This window comes from Cervus elaphus, chromosome 20, assembly GCF_910594005.1.
Source record: "Cervus elaphus chromosome 20, mCerEla1.1, whole genome shotgun sequence".
Taxonomy (NCBI): domain Eukaryota; kingdom Metazoa; phylum Chordata; class Mammalia; order Artiodactyla; family Cervidae; genus Cervus; species Cervus elaphus.
The window spans coordinates 25,026,256-25,044,816 of record NC_057834.1 but is presented as its reverse complement, the minus strand read 5'-3'; the positions used below and the strand labels follow the sequence as shown (position 1 = coordinate 25,044,816).

The 18,561-nt window shown below is 43.2% G+C and overlaps 1 protein-coding gene across 1 annotated transcript in view; it reads left to right on the top strand.

The window, feature by feature from the left end:
• The window catches only part of ADCY10 (adenylate cyclase 10), a 78,532-nt gene extending 71,406 nt beyond the window's left edge, over window positions 1–7,126 (top strand). Inside the window, exons 30-32 of the mRNA XM_043878463.1 lie at window positions 175–370; window positions 5,521–5,709; window positions 6,480–7,126. Coding sequence (XP_043734398.1) covers window positions 175–370; window positions 5,521–5,709; window positions 6,480–6,641 — 547 coding nt within the window. The 3' untranslated portion in view covers window positions 6,642–7,126. The remainder of the gene's footprint in view (window positions 1–174; window positions 371–5,520; window positions 5,710–6,479) is intronic.
• Window positions 7,127–18,561: the final 11,435 nt, after the last annotated feature.

Sequence of the window (18,561 nt, the reverse complement as noted above, 5' to 3'; positions counted from 1 at the left end):
CAAATCATCAAAAAAGTTCTATTCTGTCCTTGCTCCATATCAGATAATTTCCCCTGAATAGGCCAGTGGCAGGGTTCCAGAGACCCACATTCTGGCCTCTAGAGAGACCATTTCAGAAAACCAGCCCATTCTAAGGGTGATATGGATATTTCTTATTCTTCTGTGGTAAAATAGGTATGCCAGACTTCAAGAATGGAACAGCTTTCACGTATTTTCCAATAGAGCCAAAAATCTTGTGTCAAGAAGAACCCCAACAGCTCTTTACTGCATAAGCATCAGTAGGTACATGGAAGGACAAGTTCTCTACCTTCAAAAGCAAATTGAAGAACAATCAGAGAATGCTCAAGACAGTGGAGTTGACCTACTCAAGGTGAGGCCTCTTCTCTGGTTTCCAGGGTAATTCATACCTTAAATGGCTTTTTCTCTACCTTCTGTGATAATTATTTTCTCTGATTGCAGAAGTTATACCTGTTTGTAGGGTAAGTTTTTGAAGGTAATTCTATCCCAGAATATGAATTGCCTTACTCACCTTACTACTCAGAGATAACCACTTTATGCATATTGAGAAATCACTTTCCAAATTTTTCTCTATGTATGTGCATGCATTTCCATTTTTTAAAACTTACTACTAAACAAGGTATATTTATGAATCATGCTCCTGCTTGTGCTCAGTCACATCAGTCACATCTGACTCTTTGTGACCCCATGGACTGTTGTCTGCCAGGCTCCTCTGTCCATGGGATTCTCCAGGCAAGAATACTGGAGAATACTGCCATGCCCTCCTGCAGGGGATCTTCCCAAGCCAGGGATCAAACCCGCATCTCTTGCATCTCCTGTGTTGACAGGCAGATTCTTTACCATTGAGTCACCTGGGAATCCCATCCCAAAGACAAAACAGGCTAAAAACATGATAGTTGCTATTGGGATTGCAGCAAAGATGAGTAAAGCATTGTCTTTGTACTTTGGGAGTTTGCAATTTCAAGGTGATGGAGGTGGGAAGCCCAGGAATGCGAGGGAGTTGTAGAGGTGGGGACTAGAAAGAATAAAAGAGCCCAAAAGAACACAAAATCGAACTTGGTATTTCCCGCTGAACATAGAGCAATACCTTTTACATACGTTACTGAACCAAACTTGGGTTCATTCTCTCAAGTCCAGTAAAGCCGATCTAGTGATTCTGGGTTATGTTGAGGAAAGGTGCAGCCTTTACTGTAAGGTGCCAGATGAGGAGTCCAGGGCCGCTAGAACTCAAAAAACCTGAACTCCCCAATAGGTTTCAAGGAAGCATTTCTAAAGGCAAGAAGCCCAGAAGTCACAGGGTATGTGATTGACTCAAGCACAGTTCTCTGACTGGTTGATGGGGAGGAGGCGGAGCGATGTCACAGAGGTTAACATGATCAGTCCTCAGGCTCCAGTAGTCTGGGGGCTACATCTTGTGGTCGTTAAGTAGTTAACTTCTTCCATCTGGTGGGAGTTTTAGCGTCTATAAAACAACTCAGGAAATGTATAACAGGTCCTGTTATCTAGTTACTTCAGGGAGGAACTGAAGAGTCTGTGGCTGCCGTATGGCTGATGTACTGTTTAAATTGTTGTCAGTTCTCCCGGCCTAACTGCTACTCATCACTACACAGTCATATCCATTCAGCCATTTATTCTGGAGCCGGTCTTCTGTGACTCACTGGAAGCCTGGGAAACAGACTATATAGCTTTTCTACAAACAAGTGAAGGCAGAGGATGTGGTGTGAATGGTTTGCTCTGGGAATGTCCCATAGGGTTGATTACACACAGGAGATGTTTAATTTCTTGAATAAATAATTGATAGATGAAAACATGTAACAGTTTAGTCAGGAAAACTCTATGTTTCAATCTATTTCTATGATATTGAAGTTTGTTGTTGTTGTTATTCAGTCGTGTCTGACTCTGTGACCCCATGGACTGCAGCACGCCAGGCCTCCCTGTCCTTCACTATCTCCTGCACTTTGCTCAAACTCATGTCCACTGAATCGGTGATGCCATCCAACCGTCTCATTCTCAGTTGTCCCCTTCCCCTCCTGCTTTTAGTCTTTCCCAGCATCAGGGTCTTTTCCAAGGGTCAGCTCTTCCCATTAGGTAGCCAAAGTAAAGCTTCAGCTTCAGCATTGATCCTTCCAATGAACATTCAGGACTGATTTCCTTTAGGATTGATTGGTTTGATCTCCTTGCAGTCCAAGGGACTCTCAAGAGTCTTCTCCAACACCACAGTTTGAAAGTAGCAGTTCTTTGGCACTCAGCCTTCTTACGGTCCAGCTCTCACATCTGTACATGACTACTGGAAAAATCCTAGCTTTGACTCTACAGACCTTTGACTGCTAAGTGATATCTCTGCTTTTTAACATGCTGTTTAGGTTTGTCATTGCTTTTCTTCCAAGGAGCAAGTGTCTTTTAACTTCAAGCCTGTAATCTCTGTCCCCAGTAATTTTGGAGCCCAAGAAAATAAAGTCTGCACTGTTTTCACTTTTTCCCCATCTATTTGCCATGAAGTGATAGGACCGGATGCCATGATCTTAGTTCTTTGAATGTTGAGTTTTAAGCCAGCTTTTTCACTCTCCTCTTTTACCTTCCTCAAGAGGCTCTTTAGTTCCTCTTTATTTTCTGCCATAAGGGTGGTGTCATCTGCATATCTGAGGTTATTGATATTTCTCACAGCAATCTTGATTCCAGCTTGTGATTCATCCAACCTGGCCTTTCGCATGATGTACTCTGCATGTAGATTAAATAAGCAAGGTGACAATATACAGCCTTGATGTACTCCTTTCCAAATTTTGAACCAGTCTGTTGTTCCATGTCCAGTTCTACCTGTTGCTTCTTGACCTGCATACAGGTTTCTCAGGAGGCAGGTCAGGTGGTCTGGTATCCCCATCTCTTGAAGAATTTTCCAGTTTGTTGTGATCCACATGATCAAAGGCTTTAGTCAATGAAGCAGAAGTAGATGCTTTTCTGGAATTCCCTTGTTTTTTCTATGATCCAAGAGATGTTGGCAATTTGATCTCTGGTTCCTCTGCTTTCAATGATATTGAAGTAAATGAAATAAAAGAATAAGACATTGTCTTGTTGATGGTCAAATTAGCAGACAACAGAAAAGACATTAATACTCTGAAGGACTCTCATAAACTTTCTAGATAGCATTCTGGCAAAATGCATAAATATCTTTAAAATATGCACATCATTTAATTCTCCTCCTAAGAATGACCCTAAGGAGATAATCAGATGGTAAACAAAAATTATATATATAAAGATGTTGATCTCAGATTTATAGTATTAAAAAACTAGGGGGGAAAAAAGTGATATGCCTTTCAAAATGCTGGTTATCTCTGCATGAGGAAATGGCAACCCACTCCATCATTCTTGCCAGGGAAGTCCAACGGAAAGAGGAGCCTGGCAGGCTACAGTCCATGGGTTCACAAAAGCGATGGACACAACTTAAATATATATATATATATGTATATATATATATATTAGTCAGAAATGGTATATTTAAACATTAAGACATTTTCACATTAAAAAATCTGAATTTGTGACTCTAAGCCCCAATTCTAAGTGGCAGCTATCGGCTGGAACTGATGAAGGGTGGCATTTAGGTCATACTCTCTCCAGTATGACATAATCTCCTTGCTTCTTATCTTATCTTACCTCTTATTTATGTTTCTTACTTGACTCTGTCAGCATTTGGATTTGTGAGATCTGATGTTAAAGAATCATGTCATTGGAAAAGATTCATAATGTTGTGCTAAATGAGAAAAAAAATATTTTGAATTGCTGTTTAGTATGATACCAGTTGTGGTGAGTATGAGTGTGTGTGTGTGTGTGTGTGTGTGAGATAGTGCCAACTGACGTTGCAAGTTAGATTTTGTTTAGGGTTCTTTCTGAGGATTATAGCTGTAGCTTGGAGGATAGCCTCACAGATAGCTTTTGAGTAACTGCTCTGAGGAAGTAAGGAAGGGGGCTGGATATATAGGAGTTTTTCCTGGGAAAAACATCAAAAGATTACCGCTAATCACAAAGAACGACATCACAAGTTAATGATTTTAACACTTTTCTATGTATAGAAGATGCAAGGATTTGGATTCATTGAAATTATTCCTTAGATATGCATCTTAACTATCTATGACCAGTATCCAAAGCACAGGACACTTCCTGTTTTTCTCAGGCACACCATTGGTGGGTGGCTGCAGTGACTAATGGTTTGATTCTTGTAGAACTGGGATGGTGGGCAACATTCCCTGTCCACAGCAAAGAAATAAACATGTGTATCCAAATGTCAAAGTGCATATACAAATGTCAAAATAATTTTTTTTAGGTGTTAGGGTTATGAGTGATTTTTTTTTCTATCTCTCTTTTTTTTTTTAATTCTGTGCTGTTTGCTTTTCCCCTTCTTTCCCCCCTTTTCAGTGTTTACATTTTTTTTTTCAGTTGAGGTATAATTCTCTAAAATTTAAAAATTATATTGCTTTGGTAAGCAAAAGAAAATGTTGCTATTGTTACTGAACTGAACTTGGGTCTGCTTGCTGGCCACATAGCAAAGTCAATTTACTGACACCAGGTAGTGGTGAAGGAAAGTACAGCGTTTATTGTCAGGCCCAGCAATGAGAATGGGTGGCTCATATTCAAAAAACCCAAACTCCCCAATGACTTTCAAGGAAAGGTTTTTAAAGGCAACATTTGGAGTGAGGGCTGCAGTGTACATGACTTTATTCTGATTGGCTGGTGGTGAGGTAACCGGGTGGTGTTTCACAAATCTTAATCATCAAACTTCTGGTTCTAACCAGTCTGGGGTCTGTTTTACAGTCAGCATGGAGTCAGCATCCTGTAGCTGGGTGAAGGTCTTAGTTCCTGCAGAAGAACTCAAAGATATGTATTGGATTGTCATGTATTTTCCTTGGGGAAGAGCTCAGACTCTGTTTTTACCACTGAACTATAGTTTCTTGACTGGTTTTTTCCTATATTCCCCTACTTCCCTAATTAGTAACTGCTTGAATCTGCCCTTTGGAACTCAGGGAAGAGCTAGGAGACTTAAGCCTTTTTCTACAAACACGAAACAGGGGACATAGGAGGGCTTTTGTACCTGGGAGGGCCCTGCAGAGTTCACTCAGTTTCAGCCTCCTGCTTTCTTCGATACTCCTCAAGTCAAAGTCTTGAGGGGAATGGGGCAAGACAAGAAAGAGAATAAAGTTTTGGGTAAAGAAGTTAATCATAAACTCAGCAGGGGAACTGAGTTTCAGAGGGACTCAGTTTTATTTTTTAAGAATGGTTGCCAAAAAGGGTTAATGAGCAGACCCATATCACATTCTTGGTTGGGGTAGGCCACTGGGGCCACTCTACTTGACTTGTATCATCTAATCTCCACTACGTTCTATGTATGTTTCTGTACGGTGCTTTTTTACTTGATTGCTTATACCGTTGAAATGATCCCAAATCATCTGAGATGGAAAAATCCTTTCAGTCAAGGATCCCTTTCTGATTCCACTATGTTGCTTTTTCCTTTAGAACCTGGAGAATCTGGTGGCTCAGAACACCACTGGGCCTGTCTTCTACCCGAGGCTCTACCATCTGATGGCCTATGTCTGTATACTAATGGGAGAGGGGCAGAATTGTGACCTCTTCCTGAACACAGCTTTACAGCTCTGTGAAACTCAAGGGAATGTGCTGGAGAAGTGCTGGCTGAACATGAGCAAAGTATGTAGCATCAGCTAGCAAGCTGGGGAAGATGCTCACAGGGGATGTTAAGGAACCCAAGAAGCCCACTACCTGCTTTGGATTTCACTGGGTGTGGAAGGCCGTCAGAGGCTTTTCTGTACTCTTACTGAAAAGGATGACATATCCATAGGTTTGGTATTTGCACCTCCTCTCCCCCTTTGAGTTCTCATGGGATCCTCCCCTCCTTCCAATCCCCTTTAGCAAGATCTCTACCTTTTCATGGGGCTTCCCAGTTGGCTCATTGGTAAAGAATCTGCCTACCAATTCAGGAAACACAAGAGACATGGGTTTGATCCCTGGGTCAGGAGATCTCTTACAAGAGGAAATGGCAACCCCAGTATTCTTGCCTAGAAAATCCCCTGTACAGAGGAACCTGGCAGGCAGTAGTCCGTGGGGTCGCAAAGAGTCAGACACAACTGAGACTAACCACCACCACCACCTTCTCATAGCTCTCACCACTTTCCACTTTATGCTGTATTCATGTGCATGTCTTGCCTGTCCTCGAGAATGTGAACAATCAGAACACAAAAATCATTTAGTCTCCAACACAGTGCCTTATACTCAGCATTTGTCAAATAAGTAAATGAATTTTCTCCTCTGTATGTTAGAGTTATCCTAGTTTGGGTAGCAAAAGTCACTGTTCATTTTAGAAGCTCAGGTACATTTGACCATTTCTGTTACTAGACCACTCTTGACCACACAAGCTGAGGAGCAGTGATGAATTCTGTGTTCTCTCTTTCTCCTCTCAGGAATGGTGGTACTCAAACTCCGAGTTAACAGAAGACCAATGGCTTCAAACACTCTTGAATCTCCCATCATGGGAAAAAGTTGTATCAGGCAAGGTAAATATGCAGGATATTCAGAAAAGCAAATTCCTGATGAAAGTTAATATTCTGGACAATCCTTTCTAACCTTTCATGAAAGAGAACAAAGATTTTAATGACTCATTCTCTTGTGATTATCCATTATTAACCTTTCTATATAGGCAGCATCTTCCAGGTTCCTGCATGTTCCCTTCTGTTGAGACACAGAACCAGACCTCTGGTTTCTCCTTTGTCTGGAGAGTCAGAGAGGGTTGGCAGTGTCATGCTTTCCTTTCTTCTAGCTTTGCACAAATTCCCTTTGCCTTTAATGCTGTTTTAGCTTATCTTGTTTATTTTCAGCCCATGCAGAATTGTATCAGATTGAAAAATTTTAGTAACAAAATGATACATTTTGTGACAGATAGGATAGGCTTATATGTAATCTATTAAACTGAAAATGGTTATTTTTAAATGTCCAGTTGTTATGTCTTTTGTATGTTGCCCAGGATTAAAAAATAGCGACTTCTCTTCATGGTCTGTAAGGTCAAAATTTGAAAAGACAACGTCTTTGTTGTGCCTGACTGCAGCCTCCAAAGCCCCTCTGACTGCATGCATCCAGTATCTGAGGAAATAAACTTTTCCAAATTGAAATATGAGCAGTTTTGAGGTGGGTGTCTTTCCGTGCTTAGAGTTGACGTATTTCTGTGTTTAGCAGAGTGGTAGCATGTAGCTTCATTCCCCAGATGCTGGAGAAGCCGTCTGCAGTCACTGTCTCTCCCTGGCAGACAGAGCAATTGCCACAGGCTCTCTGCTCTGACGCTGCCCCTGGAGCACGTGGAGATCCAGCTGCTCCCTGTGTTGCTGCTGTTCCGTCCTGTTGGTTCATTTCACAAACCCAGCTGCCGGGGGAGATTTGTTGACTCTATTCACCTTTCGGTCCTAGAAGGAGGTTTTTCATGTCTGACTTTAATGGACATCTCAAATTCTCATAGTGATTTCCAAAAGCAGTGTGCCACATGAGCCTTCTTTTAACAGGCTAACGTTTCACTGTCCTTTAATGCAAGAGGCCAAGCCGTGGTTTTTCCTCCTGGTGATATAACTGAATTGTAACCACTTAAGGAGGTTGGATAATGCCAGTTGGTACTAGCAGTTTAGCCACAGAGGCCTGGGCCCTGGCCTGGTGAAAAGGACAGCAGGCTGGGAGGTCAGGGCATTGCATTCCAACGTAAGCTTTCTTTAAGCATACTTTATTCCTGGGGCTCATCACCTAACCTCCCTATTTCAGCACATGAGTATGAGTATCAAGCAAGACAGTAAAGATGAAAAGGCATTGAAAATCATAACATGCTATATGAGTGAAAAAATTAGTATCAGGCATGACTGGTTTTAAATTAATGCATCAAATATTAAGCTTCATGTAAATATTGCCTTGTTCAAAGCTGTCACCTTGAAAGTTGTGTCAACTAAAAAGAGGCAGAACGTGAGAGTTGAGAGCTAAGTGTTATTTGGGGAAAATGAGAACTGCAGCCTGAAAGACAGCTCCTCAGGTAGCTCTGAGGCACTGCTCCGAAGCAGCAGTGGAGGAGTCGACATATAGGATTTTGGTGAAGGGGAGTGCAGTGCAATGAAGCGCTTACTTTAAACGAGGTTTTCTGCTAGTCACGAGGAGCTGATGTCACCATGAAGGATTTAGTGCTTTTCTAGATACGAGGAGCTACAAGGATTGGGATCATGAAATCGTTTCCCGAAAATACCTATCTGAAGACCTGTTCCACCAGTTTCTCTGGAGCACAGAGTGCCTCACTCTCTACCCTGTATTCCCTTCAGGGGGTGTTGAAGGTCAGCAGATGCGGCAGCACAGGCAGATGGCAAATGCCCCTGTTGTTGCTCACTTGCTGGCAAATGCTCCTGGCAAGTGCCAATTTGTAGTTGACTGTTGCATTCTTAGATGGTGAAGCGTTGTCCCATGTGCTCTCTTGCCACCTCCATTATTTTGTGTATCTTTCATCTTAATCACTCACTTATATACTCACCCAGCTAACATTTTTTTTTTTTTTACTAATCACTGTGCATTTGGGCATAGATTAAATATCAGAGATTAAAATACAAAGATGTAAAAGACACAATTCTTGATCTTGGTGAGCTCATACATCCAGTAGAGGAAACAGACATACAAGTCAAACTCACTTAGCCCATGTTAGTTGCTTAGTCATGTCTGACTTTTTGCAACCCCATGGACTGTAGCCCACCAGGCTTATCTGTCCATGGAATTCTCCAAGCAAGAATATCAGAATAGGTTGCCATTCCCTTCTCCAGGGGATCTTCCCAACCCAGGGATTGAATCCAGGTCTCCTGCACTGCAGACAGATTCTTCAATGTCTGAGTCACCAGCGAAGTCTGTGTTTCACTGTAGTTACACTGCAGGTGTGTACACAGTAAACAGCATGGTGGAGAGAGTTGTTGTTGTTCAGTCACTCAGTAGTGTCTGACTCTTTGGGACCCCACAGACCGCAGCACACCAGGCTTCCCTGTCCTTCACCATCTCCCGGAGTTTGCTCGACCTCACGTCCATTGAGTTGGTGATGCCATCCAACCATCTCATCCTCTGTCATCCCCTTTTCCTCCTGCCCTCAGTCTTTCCCAGCATCAGGGTCTTTTCTAATGAGTCAGTTCTTCACATCGGGTGGCCAAAGTATTGGAGCTTCAACTTGAGCATCAGTCCTTCCACTGAATATTCAAGACTGATCTCCTTTAGGATGGACTTGTTTGATCTCCTTGCAGTCCAAGGGACTCTCAAAAGTCTTCTCCAACACCGCAGTTCAAAAGCATCAATTCTTCAGTGCTCAGCCTTCTTTGTGATCCAACTCTTACATCCATACATGACTACTGGAAAAATCAGTTTTGACTACACGGACTTTTGTCAGCAAAGTAGTCTCTGTTTTTTAATATGCTGTCTTAGGTCTGTCATCACTGGAGAAGGGATAGGCTACACACTCCACTATTCTGGCCTAGAGAATTCCATGGATTGTGTAGTCCATGGGGTCACAAAGAGTCGGACATGACTGAGTGACTTGCGCTTCACTTTCACTTTTTAGGCCTGTCATAGCTTTTCTTCCAAGGAGCAAGCAATTTCATGGCTACAGTCATCATCCGCAGTGATTTTGGAACCCAAGAAAATAAAATCTCTCACTGTTTCTATTGTTTCCCCATCTATTTGCCATGAAGTGATGGGACTGGATTCCATGATCTTCGTTTTTTGAATGCTGAATTTTAAGCCAGCTTTTTCACTTTCCTCTTTCACCATCAAGAGGCTCTTAAGTTCCTCTTTGCTTTCTGCCATAAGGGTAGTATCATCTGCATATCTGAGGTTATTTATATTTCTCCCGGCAATCTTAATTCCAGCCTGTGCTTCTTCCAGCCCAGCGTTTCTCATGATGTACTCTGCATATAAGTTAAATAAGCAGGGTGACAATATACAGCCTTGACGTACTCCTTTTCCTATTTGGAACCAGTCTGTTGTTCCATGCCCAGTTCTAGCTGTTGTTTCTTGACCTGCATACAGATCTCTCAGGAGGCAGATGTGATGGTCCCATCTCTTGAAGAATTTTCCACAGTTTGTTGTGAAGAGAGTAGCACACACAAAATCCAGATGTCTCTGAAGACTTAGCTCAACTGCCTCTGACACAAAGTCATTTTGATTACCTGTCCCTTCCAGAGGAGGGCAGAGGGCAAATGTGGGTGAAGATAGGTGAGTGTGTTAGAGAGAGCAGGTGCACACAGAGACAAGCGTGAGCAATGTTGGCCTATAGCAGAGAGATGTTTGACATGGAGCTTATTGGAGAGGTAAGCCCAGCAGCTGGGGGTCTGCTCTGCAGATGTTGTGTTGGACTAGAAGTGAAGTGTTGTCCTCCCAACCCCCAGCACATGCCTCCTCCTTTCCATTAACTTTACCAGCACCTCCCAGGTGAAGCCCTCCAGGGAAAAGCTGGGTGCTGGGTTCACCCACAATCTTTCATCCTCCAAAACTTCAAAAATGTCTTTTACTTTATTTTACTGGCTTGCCACCAAGCCAAAGCAAGACTGGAGGAGGTAGACAGGGGGAGGGTAGTCTGTTACTGGAAGTGTAATGACTTCCCCAAGGACTGATCAGAAGAGGAAGAGGAAGAACTAGGAAAAGACCAAAGTGCAAATGAGGGATTTTATATTTCATGTATCTGAATCCAGAGGAGCAGGCATCAGGCTCTACAGGAATCTTGAACTTGCTTTCTGGCCCCAGACTACAACACAGACTGACTGTGTGACCTTTTTGTTAGTTTCCTCACCTCTAAACTAAACAGGTTGTGACAAGTTCCCACCCCTCCCAGTCTGCCATTCCCAGCTCCTATAAACAGGCTGGGCACAGGTCCATCTTCTCCGTAGCCAGCAGATGGCAACATGAGCTCTTTGCTCTGGAGGAGGCCCAGGGAACTGTTTTCTGGTCGAGAGCCAAGCTTTTGTCTTCCAACCCACAGCCTCAGTCCTAGACACTTAGAACCATGTCAGCTTCCATGGTAGCTCTCTTCAGTATCTGTAAGAAGCTTCCAGCATATGGTTCTCAGAAACATCACTTGAGAAAGTATATTCTGGCTAGAATTCTTTTTAGGAGAAGGCAGATAATTTCATGAAGCTTCCAGGAACAGAGTAACGAATAAGTGAAGATCTACCTTTCTCTCTTCCTCTTCCCTTCCTTCTCCTGAGCTTGTGAACTCTTCTCCCCAAGTCCATGCCTTCTCACAGGGCGGAGGCTCTGTCCTCATTCCCTGTCTCTAGCACTATTCTCAGGGCCTGGACATACAATCAGTGCTCAGGAAGCGTGAATTAGTGAATTAAACAATATTTTCATTTGATCGTCTTGAATTAATTCTTGCAGGCACTCTTAGAAAGAGGAACCTAATATTTATTGAATGAGTAAGCAATATGGACTGTCAGGGAGATCAACAAAAATTACTTATCATCAGCTCTGCTGGCTAGGCTCTGTACTCAGGTTACAACAATGGGTAAGAAATAGTCTGAATAGTGGTTATAGATATCAATTTTTTTAAAAAACATGCACAGCGTAAGAGCTTTATGTTTATTCAGTGTCCTAGTACCTCACGTAGATCTGAGAAATTGTTCCCAAAAGGTAGGAGAGGAGCCAAGATATATATGAATTTTTCTGCTGGGGAAAAATTATGTAGTTGGACATAAAAAATATTACTGCTAATCACAAAGAGCAGACATCTTAGATTAATGATTTTAGTGTTTTTTTATGTATGGGAAGATGCAAGAATCTGGGGTCTCTGAAAATTTTCCATAGATAAGTTTCTTAACTATCTAGGGGCTGATATCCAAAGCACAGAATGCTTCCTGCTTTCCTCCACCCTGAATTCCCCAAAGGCAACTACAGTGTCTAATGGCTTGATCCTTGTAGAACTGGAATGGCAGGCAATATTTTTTTTCCCCACAAATGTGGACCTGGGGCCTCACTGGATTGGTTCTCCATACTACCAGTTGCTAGCTTTGTGTCCATGGGCAATTTATTTAATCTCTTTGTGTCTCAGTTCCCTTGTTTATAAGTTGAGGGTGATGTTAGTATGCACCTTATAGGGTTGATATGAGTTAATTCAGATATATGCACCCAACATGTTGCTATTGTGTTAGTCGCTCAATCATGTCTGACTCTACAACCTCATGGATTGTAGCCCTCGAGGCTCCTCCATCCACGGAATTCTCCAGGCAACAGTACTGGAGTGGGTTGCCCTTGCCTTCTCCAGGGGATCTTCCCAACCCAGGTATCGAACCCAAGTCTTCTGTATCATCTGAGCCACCAGGGAAGCCCCAATTCTGTTGAGAGAACAGTCAGTCAGTTAAATTCAGAGCAATGAAGAACACTGCACAGACTTTGCTGGAGAGTAAAAATAGAGGCACATATGTTAACATGTCTTTAGAAGGTTCTAGGAAGCTTCCTGCAAGAGGAAATTGGACTTAGCCAGGTAAAGACATTTCACGTCAGGAACTGGTGCTGGAGAAGCTTGGAGGCCATGGAGAGTCTGGGTACTTCCACTCGGTCTGCAGCAGGGGAGAGGTGTGAGTGAGCCGTAGGAGGCAGGCAGGATCTGGATCACTTAAGGCCTTGTGGGCCAGGCAGTTTAGAGGTTGAGACTTGACCCTGCCAGCTATATGTCACTGAATGGCTTTACTGAAGATGTACATGGACCACGTTTCTGTTTTAGAAAGACCTCCCTCTTGGTGGAGAATGGATTGGAAGCAAGCTAGGCCAACGTGTAGGCTGGGACATGGTTGCTATTGCAAGCCTGGGGTACGATGTCCTGCAGTAGTGAAAGGACAGTGGAGACAGAGATAAGGGCTCTGACTTGAAAGATACTAGAATAGTAGGTACTGAAATCAGAGACTGGCTTTTCAAGGATAACATTCAAAATGAACAAATACATAGACGTTGCATAAACTAAGGACTGAAAAGTTTCAAACACTTGCATGTTTCCCGTTACTTACTGAAAGAGTATTATATTCACTCCCCGTTCCCTCCCACCCAACCCCAGCCTTTCAACTCCAGCTTTTCAACCCCACCTAAGATCACCTATGACACAGTTTGTCATCTCTGTTGATGGTCCCAGTCACTGCTCATCATGACTCTTCTCTCTTTAATTCACCAGCTCATCATATTCTACCAATGTCCTTTAATGTTCTGCCTAATACTTCTCAGATCCCTCCTTCTCATCTCTATCTCTATTACCAAGTTTGAGCTCACTGTACGATAGGCCAATAAATCTGAAATGAGGTATTGGGATGAAGAAGGGACTTTATTGGGGAGCAGGCTGACAGAGAAGATGGCAGTCTAGAGCCTCAAAATAACCATCTTGTCAGGGCCTGATTGCCAGTTTCTTTTATGTATCAGAGATAAGGGGAAGTGAGGAAACAAAGTAAAAAGACTATTTAATCCTTGCAAATGTCCTCTAGAATGGCAAACCTCAGGCTGGGGAATGTGTTAGTTTTACTTCCTTACAGTCCTTCACATTATGTATGCCTACAATAAGAAAAAAGGCAAAATGAGGGCTAAAGTCACAGAAGTAGATCCAGCATAAATTCAAAATTAACCTTTCCCAGTTACATTCCCACCACTGCTGAAAATCTGGTTCTGTCATCTCTGATGAAGCTCTGTAATAGCCACATAATTAACTGGCCTCTTAATTTCAGATTTCTAGCCTCCACCAACTGGGAGCATAAGCTTGCTAAAAAGAAAATCCTCATTGGTTACTCGTCTACTTAAAATCCTATTCGCCTTCAGGACAACCTTCCAATTTCTTAGCCTAGAATGTGGGGCTTTCAAGACCTGTGCTTACACATTCGACTCTTTGTGACCCCATGGACTATAGCCCGCCAGGCTCCTCTGTCCATGGGATTTTCCTGGCAAGAATACTGGAGTGGGTTGCCACTTCCTCCTTCAGGGAGTCTTCCTGACTCAGGGATTGAACCCTCGAACTTGCATCTCCTGAGTCTCCTGCATTGCAGGCAGATTCTTTACTGCTGAGCCACTGGGGAATCACTGAACATTTACGTGTGACTGACTCAAGAGTTTTCCTTAACATTGTTATTTCAGTAGCCTAAAGCGGTTCTGTTCAATACCTGGATCTTCACCAAATCTGATGCTGCAATCACAGGAGCCTCACTCCCACCCTGAAACTTTGGGTTGGTCCCTCCAACTGGAATGGTCTTTACCCAAGTCTCTCGGGATTCTCCCAGCTTGCTTTCGAATGTTTCTGGCCCTGAATTGGGTTTATCAGTTCATCCTTATTGCCCAGACATTTATCCTTTCTCCTTTGAGCTGCTCGCATGTGACTGCCTAGAGCTCACTGTGACTGTGGAGCTGTCTCCTCTGAGCTTGTCAAGGGCAGGGATTCTGTCTTCCTCATCTTTCTATCCCCTTGGGGATACACTTGGTGTAGGGTCAAACATTAGAAGGCTGTCAGCATACTCCATCTTCACAGTTGCCTCCTACATGCCCTCAGTATGTGGGACACAGTGGCAATAGTGAACTCCATCTATCCACTGCGGAGTGGCCTCCACCAGGACCCCCACTGTGAGGTATACGCATATTCCCACCCACCACACCAATGCAGGAGACCTGGGTTTGACCCCTGGGTTGGGAAGATCACCTGGAGAAGGGAAAGCTACCCACTTCAGTATTCTGGCCTGGAGAATTCTATGAACTGTATAGCCCATGAGGTTGCAGAGCTGGGCTCGACTGAGCAACTTTCACTTTCACTTTACTTTCACATAGCAGGAGAAAAAAGGGGTGTGGGGAGATGATGTGAGCATGTGTATGTGTGTATAATCTGGCACAACTATTCAAAAGCTTGATAACTCCTGCATGGTCTGCACTATCACCGTCCAATAGAATTTTCTGTGATGAAGGAAATGTTCTCTCTCTGCACTGTCCTTCGCCACATGTAGCTAGTGAGTACTTGAGACTGAAGATCTGAATTTTAAATTTAATTTTAATTAATTTAAATTAATGTTCTCATGTGGCCTGGAGCTATTATCTAGGACAGTGCTATAAAAGCATTAACTTTAAAATGCCAAAACAGAACCACTGGAGGTTGAGCTGGGACATTTCTATGACAGAGAATAACACCAGCTTGGATCAGAGGATAATTATTACTACATAAGAGAAAATGTATCACGCCAGTTAAGCTAAACCTTTTATCAATATGTATTGGGTTGGCCAAAGAATTTTGTTCAGGTTTTTGTAACATCTTATGGAAAACCTTGAACAAACTTTTTGGCCAACCCAATATTCCTCCATTTAATGTGATTCCAGGATGCCAAACTAATGCTTAATAAGAGATCACATGTTAGTCTAATGCCCAAGTCATACCGTAGTGAGGTTGCTTTACTGGGCCTTTGCCTCTGCAGGAAGGGATTGCATTTTGCAATGACTTTAATGCATGCTGGCCCATAGGGAGGAGGAGGCCTGAAGGGTGGCCCTTGGAGAGTCACAGTCTATAAGCTTGAAATTAATTGAAATATAAAATTTATAATGAACCTAAATCTTTCACTTTCTCTCATGGTATTTTTGAGGGAGGACATGAAAGGAGGCCAGTTATTTCCAGCCAAGTGCTAGCTGTCCTCCTAAGTTTGCTTCACTTTTCTCCCTTGGGCTGTTTTCTCTCTTGCTCAACCTCATTTAGCCAACATTCAGTCATGAGCTGATCCTCCTGTCTGAGCCTGGCATGCCCTGAGGTGTCCTGCGCCCGAGGAGCCATGTGCGCCCTCCGTGGTGTGTACGCCTTCCTGATGACGCAGTGCTGGCTCATGTCCTTTCACACGGGACCTTGGTTTAGTTGCTTCAACTGCTGAAGGATACAAACAGCGTGGCACTTGCTGTCTGCCAGCAGCCCTATGTTCCACAGATGTTGCACATTCTCTGGGACCAAGATCCTTGAACACACTTTTCAGAGCCATTTCCCCCCCTGCCAGACCCACTTCCTTCAGCAATGACTTACGTGTAAAAAAGATCAGGGCTTTTAACCGGATAGGAACACCCAGACATGTTATAAACAAAGTCTCTGGGGTTCTTCTGGGCCAGCAAGCGCAAGGACGTCGCTTTGCAAAATGATCCATATTCCTCTGAGCCTATTGTACATTCTAAGAGAGTCTCTACAAAATAAGTTTAGAGTTTATATTGCATTTATCTAATTGAAAGAAACTGTAATTAAAAAACAAAACAAAACCAAAGGACTTCCCTGGCAGTCCAGTGATTGAGATTCTGCACGTCCACTGCAGGGGGTTCGGGTTTCATCTCTGGTCAGGGAACTGAGATCCCACGTGCCATGTGATGTGGCCAAAAAATAAAAAGCTTATGGAAAAAACAATGTCCTCCCCTTCCCACAACCAATTCTATTCAAAGCAAGAGAAAGAACCTAGACTGAATCTAGATTCAAAACTCAGCCTCCATGGAGTCCTTATTAGGGGAAGGGAAACCTCAGGTCTTCAGCAAGTTAACCTTAGCTATGCTATTCCTCCCTTACCCCACCCTCCTCCCCCCACCCCGTTCCCACAGCAGAGCAGTGATTCAGGTACACATGCCTGAAATTATTAATGCCCCAAAGGGAAAAGTAACCACAAATGTATCAGCCACATAGCACTGGAGGGCAGGAATTGAAAACAAATGTGAGAATATGAAACCTGTCCAACTTCCTCTTCCCAGATGTTGGGAGATTAGAAGGAAAAAAAATCCCTTTCTTACATTCTGGAATAAGAAAGGCCAGATCCATAAAGCCACAGTGAAGGAATGGATGGATTATTAAATCCAAACCCTGAGCCCAGAAGGGACAATAGCTTAACATCCTATTTTCAGAAGGAAACAGATGCTGGAAGCAGCTGCTCTCCTAGGACTGTCAGAACTTGAAAGATTTGTACTTCCTTCTTGCAAATGTAGCCAGGTCTCCTGGAGGTTCTAGAGCTCCTTCCTGCCTTCTGCCCCAGTTGTTTTTCTTATAACCTGACTCAATCTGACTTGATAGCAGCCTTCTGCCAGGATGTGAGGAGGGGAGGGGAGATGATCACCTCTTTTGGCAGTTTTTTTAAAGAGTCCATATGGACAAACAACAATTATGTTACCACATGTGATAGGCAAAACAAGACAACTGGTTGTACAACTATTTTTTTTTTTTGGCCGCACAGCAAGCAGAATCTTAATTGAAACCATGTCTCCTGAAGTAGAAGCACAGAGTCTTAATCACAGGACCACAAGGGAAGTTTCAAAACAAGACAACTGGAAACAACCTGAATATCCAGAAACAGTTCACAACTTTGTGGCACAGCTGTTACCCCAAACTGGGCATGCCTCTTGTTGGATGTCAGACCGATAGTTACACTCAAGCCAAAGACTAAGAGGAAGAAAGATTTATTATTACTTGCAGCAAGTAAGGAGAACATCGAGAATTTTTCCCAAAGTAGCATTTCCCCACTAGCAAAACTGGGGAAGTTTTAAGTGAAGAGTATATACATATGTATGAAGGGGCTTGAGCAGAGCAGAGTTCAGCATAGAATTCAGGCAAGGAGGTTGACAAAGTCCAAGCTTTAGCTGATTGAAGTCAGGAGGGTCAACATCCTTCACCTAAGTGGGGACCTTACTTCCGCAGAACTCAAAGGTATAGTGTTTCGCAGGAGGAAGAACTAGACCTCCCCTGGTGGCTCAACAGTGAAGAATCCGCCCCCTCTGCGAGAGATGCTGGTTCAATCCCTGGTCTGCAAAGATTCCCCTGGAGAAGGAAATGGCAACCCCCTCCAGTATTCTTGCCTGGGAAATTATTTCAGGGGCAGAGGAGCCTGGTGGGCTACAGTTCACAAGGCCGCAGAGATTCAGACACATCTGAGCACAACTACAACCATGATAAACACACTCACAGGCAGCAAGACAGTTCTTAGGCCAACCATAATTCTTGGGCTCTAAAACCACTGCATATGGTGACTGCAGCCATGAAATTAGAAGACCTTCCATAGCTCCTTGGAAGAAGAGCTATGACAAACCTAGACAGCATATTAAAAAACAGAGACATCACTTTGCCAACAAAGGTCTGTATAGTCAAAGCTATGGTTTTTCCAATAGTCATGGATGGATGTTGGAGTTGGACCGTGAAGAAGTCTGAGCACCAAAGAATTGATGCTTTTGAACTGTAGTGCTGGAGAAGATTCCCAAGAGTCCCTTGGACTGCAAGATCAAACAAGTCAGTCCTAAAGGACATCATCCTGAATATTCATTGGAAGGACTGATGCTGAAGTTGAAGCTCCAATACTTTGGCCACCTGATGAAAAGAGCTACTCATTGGAAAAGACCCTGATGCTGGGAAAGATTGAGGGCAGGAGAAGAAGGGGATGACAGAGGATGAGATGGTTGGATAGCATCACCGACTTAACAGACATAATTTTAAGCAAACTGTAGAAAATAGTGGAGGACAGGGAAGCCTGGCATGCTGCAGTCCATGGG